The sequence below is a fragment of the Carlito syrichta genome, unplaced genomic scaffold (genome assembly GCF_000164805.1).
Source record: "Carlito syrichta isolate Samal-C Ts95f unplaced genomic scaffold, Tarsius_syrichta-2.0.1 Scaffold308325, whole genome shotgun sequence".
In the NCBI taxonomy this organism is placed as follows: Eukaryota; Metazoa; Chordata; class Mammalia; order Primates; family Tarsiidae; genus Carlito; species Carlito syrichta.
Window position 1 is genome coordinate 525131 of NW_007252421.1, and position 12224 is coordinate 537354.

Sequence of the window (12224 nt, forward strand, 5' to 3'; positions counted from 1 at the left end):
CAGAGGGTCAGGAGGGATTGGTGGTCACCTTTGAGCTCTTTACAACCAAGATGTGCCATAAATGTACATTATTACGTGTGACGTTGGTGATGTCTGTCTATTTCTAGAGATTGACGCCCCTAAGAATTTGCGAGTTGGTTCTCGCACAGCCACAAGCCTTGACCTTGAGTGGGATAACAGTGAGGCCGAGGTTCAGGAGTACAAGGTCGTGTACAGCACCCTGGCAGGGGAGCAGTACCACGAAGTGCTGGTCCCCAGGGGCATCGGCCCAACCACCAGGGCCACTCTCACAGGTGAGTGAGACCTCTCCCTTGAGGGCATGTTGGTCATGGAGTTTCCACCCTCACAACTTATCCCCAGCTCACAAACCTCACACCCAACCCATGGCCAAGTCCTATTGTTCTCATCTCCCAAGTACCCATGGAATATGTCTACTACTCTCCATTGTGCTGCCACCACCTGGTCTAAGCTAGGGTCATCTCTTATCTTTCCCACTGCAATGTCCTCCCCCCATTCTCTCCTGCCCCTTGTAGATTCTCTTCACACCTTCAGTGACCTTTTCAGATTGCACCATTGCACTGTGCTGATGTCCAGAGGCTGCCCTCTGGGCTTATCTCAGGACACACCCAGACCTCGGTGTAGCCCCTCAGACTTTCCTGCCTCTCTCTACCTTCTCCACTCTCACTTCCCACTGTGTCTCTGCTTCTTGCCATTCCTCAAACATGTTTTCCCTCCTGTCCCAGGGAGGCACTTGCTCATCCCTCTGCCTGTGGGCTCCTCTACCCAGCTCTTCACCTAGTCAGTGCCGACGTCCCATGCAGTGCTCGGGTTACTTGCCCTTCTAGGGAGCCTGTATGGTCCACGGGTGAGGTCAGCTCATCCTGTCCTGCTGCTCCTCTTACCAGTTACCACTCACCTCTTGACACTCCTCGAGTTACCATTTTTCACACATGGCAGGATAATTTGACAGTGGATCTCCACTCTAGACGTAAAGTTCTGTGAATATTGGACCATATTTGATTTGTCCATCATTGAATCTCAGGGTCCAGCACAATGTTTAGCACGTACTAGGTCTTAGATCAGAATTTCTTGAATGAATGGATGAATGAATGAAAATGCATAAGTTCACTATGACTGGGGCATAGAATGAAAGAGGTTAGTGATAAGGTGAGAGTATGGTTATGATATTAAAAGTTTCTTGAAAGCAATGGCGAGTCATTCTTTATTCTTGAAAGCAATGGCGAGTCACTGAAAATTTTTAAATAAGGGATGTAATGACTAGATCTCTACAGAGGAAGGCAAGACTGGAGGCAGGGAGACTGGTCAGGAGGTTGTTGCTAGAGTCAAAGGGAGAGATCCTTGGGGCATGAACTAGGCGAGGTGCTCAGTCACCATGATGCCTGACTGGGGAGCATTCCCTGTCCCCTTGGGGGTGTGGGACCCAATCTGTGCTCCTCCTGAGGACGATGGCTCCCCCATCCAAGAAACCCTGCCTGCTCAGTCTCATGGAAGGGTGCATAACTGCAAACTGAGGGCACAGTTCTCAGACCACAGAGATGCCGTGCAGAACAGTCATGGTCCAGTGGTCACCAGTGGACTCTTAGTTAGAGACTTTGTTGAATTTGTGCTTGGATCCCTGCAAAAGTATTTGCTGTCTTAGCACACATGGAATACACAGCAGAGAGTGCATGCAGTAAACAAGAGCGGCAGCATCAAAGCTGTTTTCCTCCTGAGCTGAAATCCCAGGCTGTCTTGCCAAAGAAGACCAGTTCAAGTAAATATCATAAATGCTTTTTCCAGACAGACACAGTCCTGAAAGCACAGGAGAGGAAGATGTGCTGACCAAGTGGGTTAACGGGGGTGAGTCAGACATACGAAGGACAGAATAGCTGGCGCAGGGCCTGGCAAAGAGCGAGAAACAGTCACATAAATGAAGCTAAAAAACAACACAAAAGACTGGAATGACACAGGAGGGGACTGATGCTAAGCGCAGCCCATCCCTGCCTAGAGCCGCAGGCTAATTTGGTAATTAGCAGTTATATAAAATCAACGGCGAGTGGTTCAGATGGAGGCTGGGCTATCAACTCAGGAGAGATCTAGGGAACCCGATCACATCCGAGTTGTTGCTTCCCGCTACCAGGAAAAAGAAGACGGTGCATCTATGAATCGATCTCCTATCGTATTCCAGGAAACTTCCACAGGTATAGCTTATGTAATCTTCACAATAGCCTCATGAGGTAGGTATCGTCAGCACCCTTGTTTCATGGATGAGGAAACTGAGACTCAGAGATGTTGGAAACATGCCCAAGTTCACAAAGCAACCCAGCTATGCTGCAAAGCCAGTTCTTCGGAGCCCAGCTAGAAGGGTCCTTCCACGGCTGCTTCCCCTTAAGAAGCAAAATTTGAGGGACAGTCCAACTTGAAATGCCACAGACCTATGAGGAATGGAGACATATTACTGGCTTAAATAGGTTGATTTCTGATGCTAGAGTCAGGCTTATAAAATTATGTATGTGTGTGTGCATACATATATTACACATAATTATTCCAGGGAACTCACTGTGGGGAAGATTTATAAAAGCAAACAGCTTCATTGTGATTTAAGAAGGGATTATTGACACACAAGGAAATCGAGTGTGTTTGCACTTGCTGAGACGCTGGTTGCAAAGGCATGTTGGCTTTCTTGCAGAGGTGTCTGGAGGAAGAGAAGGGTCGTGAAAAAGAGAAGGGGGTCAAAGAGAGCTATGCTTTCTACCTTACCAATGTGGAGCTTAAAGGGGAATGCTCAGCCCCTATGGCCTGTGTTCAGGACCTGGGAGCCCTAGTGTGATCTGAATCTCTGCTCTGTGCAGCATGTTAGGAGCCAGACTTAGAACTCTGCACCCAGTCTCGCCACTTGCCATGTGATTTGGGACAATAACTTCAACCTTTCTAAGCCTCTATGTCTTCATCTGTAAAAGGGGGGAAATACCATTTACAGTGTCATAATGAGGCTTTATTGAGGCAGTATGTTGAGTGAGTTTAAGGTAGTGTCTCTAACATGATAAACCACGCAGTCAGAGGATGAAGATGATGAAGGAGAAAGAGGATGCAGAGGTCTGTGAGCTAACCATGGTCTAGGATGACCCTCTTTAGTCTGTGTGGTGTAGTTGTGTGGTGCCGGACCAGCAACACAGACATCACCCTGGGAGATGTTGCTGCCACATTCCCACAAAGCCTGCATTTTAGGAAGCCCCTAGGGAAGATCATGAGTGCATTCATGTGTGAAAAGCACTCTTTTGGAGCACAGCTTTGGAAGTCCCCCACTGAGGTTGGAGACCACTTCATAGATGTGTATCGTTGGGCAAATGACTGAAATCTCCTGAGCTTGCTTGCTAGCCTGAAGGCCCTCCCATCTTCCTCAAAGAGTGGTTGTGAGGATTATGTGAAATTCTCTCTCTCTCTCTCTCTCTCTCTCTCTCTCTCTCGCTCCCTCTCTCTCTCTCTCTCTCTCTCTCTCTCTTTTAGCACTTAGGATGGAACCTGGTGCCCACAGTGAGCCATCAATATCCATTTGGTTTTTAATGTTATTAACCCCCACAAAGCTCAAACCCAGAGTTGTGGCAGCCTGGCCTTTTCCAACACCAGATCAGGCCCCCTCTCTTCACAGCTGACTCTCAACCCTTCAGGTTCTGTGGTCCCTGGGTGTGTTATCCCCTGCAGAAGCCTTTGTCTCCGAAGTCCTTGGTAACCTCCTTGCCATGGACTCCAGGCCTTTCCCGGTTCTTAGGGCCTCTGGTCACCCAGGGCTCGCTAACAGGAAGCATCCCCTTCGCATGCCTTGCCCTTCACAGCACAGAGCCCAGTCTGGGGCACCAAACACCCAGCATTCCCCCATAATTCTCAATAGCAATGCCACGGAATCCCCTGTGGAGTACAAATTCACTTCTGAACAGCAGACTTAGTGACGGCAATGATTTTTTTCTCTGGTGGCTTCTGTGTCCTTAATGATAAATCTTTTTTTAGGCTCAGTCTCTTAGCCTAGATAATGTTTGCTTGGTCTGTGTACCATATCTGTAGTCTCCAAGGGGTCCCCGCATGTCATACACCCTACAGGCCCATCAAGGTGCCTCCAGCTTAGAACTTGGCTCCGTGTACCAGGGTGCAACACCATGCTGCTTTTTGGACAGCAACAAAAAACAATAAATCATCTCAAAAACTCCCAGTGTAGGTGGGGGGAGAAGAAAGAGAGAGAGAAGGAAGGAAATTTTAAATCCCTAATTGGAATTTGGTCTAAAAACCCAGCTTCCCTGCCTGGGACTAATGTAAATTGTGAGCACCACTCTGGCCTATGTGTCCGGTGACTGCTCCGAACTGTCACAGCGCAGCCGCGGCGTTTCTGCAGAAGGGGAGGGTAACTGCCCTCAGCCAGGTGCTCTCTCAGCTGCTACTCCCTCATGAACAGAAACTCACACCCAAGAGTCCCCATGACAAGGAGCAAGGCCACAGGAGCCAGTCCACGTGACCACATGAGCACTCGCCCCCATCCAGCCATGCAGGAACTACATCCTCACACTTCCATGGAGTTCCACCGTGAGCCTCACAGCAGCCCTTCCTAGTCAGCCGCTTCTCCCTGCCCGGGAATATCTCCACCTTCAGGCAGCAAGCATGGGATCAGAGCACCCCAGGACCCAGGAAACCCAGGAGCTACAGACACAGTGCAACAGAGCACGAGAAAACAAAGTTACGGTTACATTGATACACTCACACACTCACTCATGCAACACACCCTCACATATACACACACTCACATGCACATACACACACATTTACATGTATAAACTCATACAACTATCCTCACACACTCTTATGTTCACTCAGAGACATATGCCTTTACACATATACACACTTATGTGCTCACACTCACATAACTTCACACACATCCATACACCCACACATGCATGGGCACTCACATACATACACAGTCACTCTTACACTCACACACACTAACACAATACACATTCACATATGCACAACTCACATACACACTCATATACTCTCACACACTCATACAAACCACATATGCACTTGAACTCATATGCATCACACACACACTAACAAAACACACACTCACATACATATACTACACACTCACATACTCTCACACACACAAGGCTGATGTCTGCAAACATATCTTAGTCAGGCTTTGGGAGCTGCCCCTTCCTGCTTACTGGAGCCAACTCCCACACCCTATATTTTCTTGCCAGGGCCCACAGGGACTTAGTGGTGACAAGGGGGCTCCTCACAGCATAGGGGAGGGCGATGGCCTGTCCCCAGGAATATTTCCATGGAGAGCCCTGATCCTCCAGGAGTCCAGATGTCAGAACAGCACCAGCCACTGCACTCAGTGTCACTTTGCCCTGATCAGCCAGGGCACAAACACCAAATCCCACACCAGGTCTTGCACACCCACGGCCCTTCTCAGAAGGAGTAGGTCAGGTGCTGGCCGAGGCTGGGGCCAGACTAGGCTCAGCTTCCTTTGGGTGAAGTCACAGTGACCCCAAGTGGTCACTTTGGTAAGGCACCTTCTGAACGGTTATCATCTCGGGGGCAGAAAGGTGTGAGCAGGCTGCAGAGACCCCAAGAGAGAAGGGAAGAAGGGGCGGAGCCTCCCATACACTCCCCCGCAGAGTTGGGGCAGATGGGCTGTTCCTTAATTGCATGAAAAGGCCGGGAAGGGGGACCAGGACAAAGCCAGATGGGTATGCTTCCATGTGTGCTTGGGTTTCTTTCAAGGGGGGGGGGGCTGTCACTCCTACAGGGTGGAGTGACAAGCCATGTTCCTCTTTAATTTACCAGCACCAAGAAAACTCCTTTGAGAATGGTTCTTAGTAGCAGTGCTTTTCTTGTTAAATGTGGATGTGTTGGGCCAGTCCCTTCCTTAAAACCAAGATGGAATTGACTACTTCCCTTGATACGTGAACATAGTCCACATCCACAAAGCATGGAGATACTCTTGAAAGCCTGACTCCAGGAACCCTAGGAAGCACCCACCATTATCCAGAAAGATGAGCGTGGGGAGTGTGGTAGCTCAGATCTTCACTGAACTAGAAAGTAGATTGGTGCCCATGTGGCATGATTTCCAGGGCTCTTGGAAGGTCCTCTCCAAACGTCTCCCCACCTGTGACACTTCTGGCCTCTAAATTCCACTGCTGGAAAATTTCTTAATGAGGGATCTTATCTAGATCCCTAGTTTTCATGGATTTTTATGTCGGATCTTCCTTTGTATATACTCTTTCCTCTGTCTGGGATGCCCTCCCCCAGTCAGATGTCCATGCTTCCTTCAAACTCAATCCAGATATCCTCTTCTGGATGTCTTCTCAGCATCCTGCCACCACCATGCTGCTTATATGCCTCATATATTTTTTTGCTATGCTACGTACTAAAAAAAAAACAAAACAAACAACAACAAAAAACTCTTTTGATCCAAAGACCTAAGAGTCTAGTGAGGAGACCAACATGAAAACTAGTAATAATAATAATATAGTAACACAATTGCTACAAAAAACTAAGAAATTGACTGCTAGCTCCTAGGGGTCAGGGTCCTCCATCTGTCCCTCTGTGAGAAGGCAGGTGCCCAGTGCACTAGGATCAACCACGTCCCTAACTCCAGTTTGATGCACTCAAGTTTCACAGACATTGGGAGATGAACCCAGAGATTTACAGCCAGCTGAATGCAACCAAGCCTGCAGACCCCAAGTGTCTTATTTATGTTTTTGCTGACAAGGGACAGCAATCTCACTTTCTTGGGCCTCCTTCTCCTTACCACTCGCCCTGCTAGCAGCAGCAAGCATGAAGAACAGGCTTCCTAAACCAAAGGGAATGAGTTCTTCTGCCTTTGTCACCCCAGTCCTTACAGTACAGGTGAGAATGTGCTAGTCCTTGTTCCTTTCAAGTTCCGATTAACCTGTGACTATGACCTTGCCCCATTCTGACCACCAGAGAATTCCACGTTTCCTTCACTCTGCCTTGCCAAATCTCAGCTAACTTTCAAAGTCCAACTCAGTCCCTTCTCTAGAGAACCTTCTCTGGCTCTTCCAGCCCATGCTGATCTTGTCCTCCCTTTGAAATAGCTCTCAGCAGCCCCTGGCCTAGTGCCAGATAACTTCCAAATTCCTGTATGCTTACTCCACTCTTCCTTCTAGCCTGTCAGACTGAGGGACAGAAACCATGCTATGATGTGCCAGAAAGAACAAGGAACTAGGGTTCCAAACCTAGTTTTACCCTGTATTAGCTCTAACCTTGGTCAAAGAATGGACTTATCTGAGCTGTTTGCTCATCAGCAGTACCATCCAGGCAGAGTTGCCCAGGCATTAAACAAGATAACATGCTTGGAGCGCTCAGAAACTCAGCTCTAACAATAGGGCTCTTTACCATCAGATGTACAGGCATTATCCTTCATTTTCACCCCTCCTTTCCTCCCTCCCTTTCTTCTCCATTATCTTCTAGGTTAGCCATGACATGTAGCTTAGTGCTTGATATCTTCTGGGTGCTCACTAAACAATTAACTGGCTTTTTAGGTACAGATGGTTTCTTTTCATCCCCAAAAGGGCAAGGGTGACATCTGCTCAGCTCACACAGTCTTGTGCCTGTCACAAAGGAGATCGTCAGTGACACTTGCTGGGTGGATGACTGGGTGCTTTAGGGCTCCGAGAAGAACGAATGTGAGGTAAAATAGTTGATAAAAACCTCTACCTCCCAGCTGAACAAAGGAAGCTCTCTAAGGAATGGAGAGCAGTGGTTTCCTACAGGATGAATTTTCTGAACTATGGTTAAGAAAGGGAACAGAGCCATTTCTATGTTACCACTTGCAGACATTGGATGGAAAGATAAAGGAGCATTGATCGAGACCAATGGGATCTTGACAAAAGGAGAAATCCTGGAAGGACTCTGAGTACTGATATATATAAGTGTGCTGGCTCTGCCTCGGATACACATTTTCTCTTCCAGCAGAACTGTATTTTACCTGCTGGCAAAGAGCAACAATTCACTTGTAGCGCAGGAAGAAAGCTGCCGAAAATCAAAGGAGAGCGGCAGTCACAAACCCATGAGCAAGTCCCACTTCCCCATTCCCTAGACTGGGTTCCTGGGCAGAGAGTGCTTTAAATTTTGCTCTGCTGTTTTCTGGGAGAAGATGATTCAGTTGTAAATTATTGAACATTTCATTTAAGCTTCATAAATAAGAACTGGGATGAAAATGTTCCGTGTTAGATCCAGCAACATATAATTTCTGTCTTGCTCCTTCGATCTGTCACCTTTCATCTACGTTGGAGAATTTCTACTTCATTATAAGCAATTGAAGGTCTCCATCAGTTGCCTGAGAAAAGTAGTTTATGTCCCAAAGGTAATCTAATTTCTCCAACCAAGGCTGTACTTGGAACTCACAGAACATATTGACGGAGATAAATGTGTGCTTCAAAAGGATCTGGGGGCATTGCAATCACCACTCAATCTCAAGACAGGTACCTGGCTCAGCTGGGAGTGAGCTCCTCATTGACACCTGAATCACTGGTTTGCATCAGAGCCAACAGGCTAAGTCTCAGCAAATTGACAACAACAGGTGTAGCTAGGACCAGCCTGTACCTACCTGGGACTCTTTTTGTAGCTGGGAGCCCATTCACAAGGAAAAGGCTCAAAATTCTGTATAGTTCTCTGTGCAAGATAATAAAATACTAACTACTATCACTATGGGCCAGGAACTGTGCTTTAAACACACTGGTTGATTTAATCCTCGCAATGGCTCTCTGATACACATTATACCCATTACATAAAAACTCAGGATCAAAGATATTAAGTTATCAGAGTTACACAGGTAGAAAGTGGTAGAGCCTGAATATAAATATAGGTATGGCGGACTTCAAATTGTTGAATTTCCAAGTTTACCTCCCCTGATGTTGCCACTTTAGAGAAAGAAAGAGCTAAGGGTTGAGAGAAGGATGGAGCTCATTTGAAAAAGGAAGAAGAGGGCTGATTCTCAGGCCTACCCAGGCAGGGCTTCAGGACTGTGTTCCTCTGAGGGAAAATGGCCTGGTCAGCATGGTCATCCTCCAGCATGGGGATGTTTATTACATAGGTTGTACCAAAGCCAGACTGAGGAAGGGTGTGTGGGACCCTCTGGCAACCACGCAGTGTTCGTGTTACCTAAACCAAGCCATTTGTTAAGGAAAGGTTGCTCAAATGATTCCTATCAAAATCAGGGGTCCCAGGGATGTCACAGCTGCCCTGCAAAGCCAATTCAGTGAGTGGGGGAAATGGGTCAGCATCCCCTTCCTTCTAAAAGCCCTGAACCCTAAGAACAAGAGCCTGGTGATCATCTCTAGCTGGTTGCAGACTTACTCTGTGCCACAGGTTTTTTTTTTTAATAAAAAGATGGTTTACTGCATTGAATAGAGATCTCCCAAAATTCATGTCCACCTCGAACCTGTGAATATGATCTTTTTTGGAAATAAGTTCTTTCCAGATGCTATCAAGTTAAGAGGAGGTCATGCTGGAATAGAATAGGCCCTAAATCCAATGGGGTATCCGTATAAGAAGAGAAGACACAGACATGGGGGGGAAGACTGGGGGACGACAAGAGCAGAGACTGGAGTAATGCAGCTACAAGTCGAGGGTGTCAAGGAGTGCTAGGGGCCACCAGGACCTAGGAAGAGGCACGGAAGTTCCTCCCCTAGAGCCTTCAGAGGGGGTGCAGTCTTGCTGATACCTTGAATTCAGTCGTCAAGACTTCAGAACTGTGGGAGAATAACTTCTGTTGTTTTAAGCCACCTAGTTTGTGGTCACTTGTAACAGCAGCCACAGGAGACTAATACAGATAGAGACAAGTCTGTCCAACCCACTTCCTCACAAGGTGGTGAGGAGGCACCAAAGCATGTTCAATTCTGAAAAGCACAGATGTTACATTAATGCAGAATAGCATTGTTATCCGCCACGCTTCTTGGGAGCCCACACAGAGCCCCTCAGAAGTACTCAGACTGACCATTGGGGGGCCCCAGGATTGATCATTTTATTTTACTACCTTTTTCTATAATCCTGGCTCTAATAACTGAAGATGAATTTGATGCCTGTTGTAGTAGATAAAATAACGACCCCCAAAGATGTCCACATTCTAATACCTAGCACTTGTGAATATGTCACCTTCGAGGCAGAAGGCACTTTGCAGAAGTGATTAATTAAAGATCTTAAAATGGAGAGATTATACTGTGGTATCCTGGTGGGGCCAATGTCATCGTGGGTTTTTTTTGTTTTGTCTTGTTTTTAATTTTTCTATTTTAAAGATGTGGGCTACGATTCAGGGTTAGGTAAACAAATGTCCATTATGCAGCTACCCTTGTTGATGAGGTGTGCCTCCCCTCCCCTGGCAGATTCCTACTACTGTCAATCCCACCCTCCCCACCCCTGGCAGTTTCCCACTATTGCCAATCCTTTTCTTATAGTATTACAATAATTGTTCAAAGTCCGCTTATGAGTGAGAACATGTGATACTCAGTTCTTTGTTGCTGTGATACATCACTCAGTATTATAGTCTCTAAGTTCACCCGGGTTGCTGTGAAATTCATGATTTTGCCCTTCTTTATAGCTGTGTAATATTCCATCACATCACGGAGTTTTTGTAAGATGAGTGCAGGGAGGTCAGTGTCAGAGTGGGCGTGATGAAGGCAGCAGAGAGCAGAGAGAGGCAGATCTGACCAATCTGGTCATGCAGATCTCCTGGTTTTGAAGATGGATTCAGGGACCATGAGTGAAGGAGTGCAGGCAGCCTGTAAAACAGAAGAAGGCAAAGAAATGGGTTCTCCCCTAGAGCCTCCAGAAGGAATGAAGTCCTGCTGAACCATTCTAGATGTCAGACCTCTGGGATTATAAGACAATTCATCTGTGTTGTGGTGAGCCGCTACATCTTGGTAATTTGTCATAGCAGCAATAGGAAATAAATACAGCAGTCAAACCAGTTGGTCTGAAAATGAATATAGATGAGAGTAGGGAGAGAGTCCAGAGAATTCCAGATTTTCTGAGAGCCTCTTAATGACCCTTTGTACTGAACAATTTTTGGACGATTGCTATACAATTTTTGCGTTTCTTCCATCACCTGAATTTCCCCTGAAGTTATCCTAAAATCCAATTCACAGCTTGAAATACCTGAGGCCTGGATTGCCGACATTGATGCCCATAGCAACTGGGCTTCTGCATGTCCCTACATTAAAGGCCTGACAGCCCTGTGCTCTGAGAACAAGTCCATCCACTGCTGCTCCCTAGAAGGAACCCAGGAGCCCCCAAATGGCCTCAGCCTCTACCTGTCAAAGACACAGCTTGGTGCTTGTATATAACCTTCAGGAAATGCTTTCAAGGCCCATCTCCACACCGCCCCTCTTGATTCCAAACTCCCCCAAGTCACAGTTTATGCAAGAAACCCCTTGACTGGTTCTAGCCAACCTGAAACACGAACAGGAAGGCCTTCCACATGGGAGCCACTTCTGAAGATAGCTGACAAGGGTAATCTCACCACCTTTCTGAGAGTCCAATAGCAAGAAGGAAGCTCTGCACAAGCCAGTTTATCCTCTTGGCTTGGTATGGATTCCTAAGAAGTGAAATTCGAATTTCCTAAAAGGTAGAATTCAGAGGGAATTCAAGGAGGATGAAACACAAGATATGAACAGGAGTCTAAGATCATTTCTCCCCCATTCAGCCTTCTGCGCTACACACACACACACACACACACACACACACACACACACACACACACACAAAATAATGTTTGTTCCTCCATCTACCAATAGATCTGGTGCCTGGTACTGAGTATGGAGTTGGAATATCTGCTGTCATGAACTCACAGCAAAGCGTGCCGGCCACCATGAATGCCAGGACTGGTGAGTAGGGGGACTAGTGAGAAGACCAGGCTAACCCATAAGCCCAAGGAGTCATGGAGCCTTGTCCTGGCAAGAATAAGTCAGAAGGCAGTGCCCCCAATGAGCATGTCTCTAGTGACAACTGTCAGCCTAGAAGCAACATCTACCCTATGCTTAACCTCTGACCTCTGACACACAGGTTAGAGTCCTACCCTCCTCCCCATAGACCTGAGCTCTGTGGCCCTTGTTCTGAGGGACTACCCATAGCAGAGCTAAAAATATGTAATAGCTTGGTGCCATAACAGGCCATATTTCTATCTAGACCACCCCACAGGAGGCGGAATG

General features: G+C 47.1%; 1 protein-coding gene across 1 annotated transcript in view; it reads left to right on the forward strand.

Annotated features, from left to right (window-relative positions):
• LOC103267853 (tenascin-R) overlaps positions 1-12224 on the forward strand; it is a 410048-nt gene that overhangs the window by 358855 nt on the left and 38969 nt on the right. Inside the window, 2 exon segments of the mRNA XM_008065428.2 lie at positions 108-293; positions 11811-11900. Coding sequence (XP_008063619.1) covers positions 108-293; positions 11811-11900 — 276 coding nt within the window.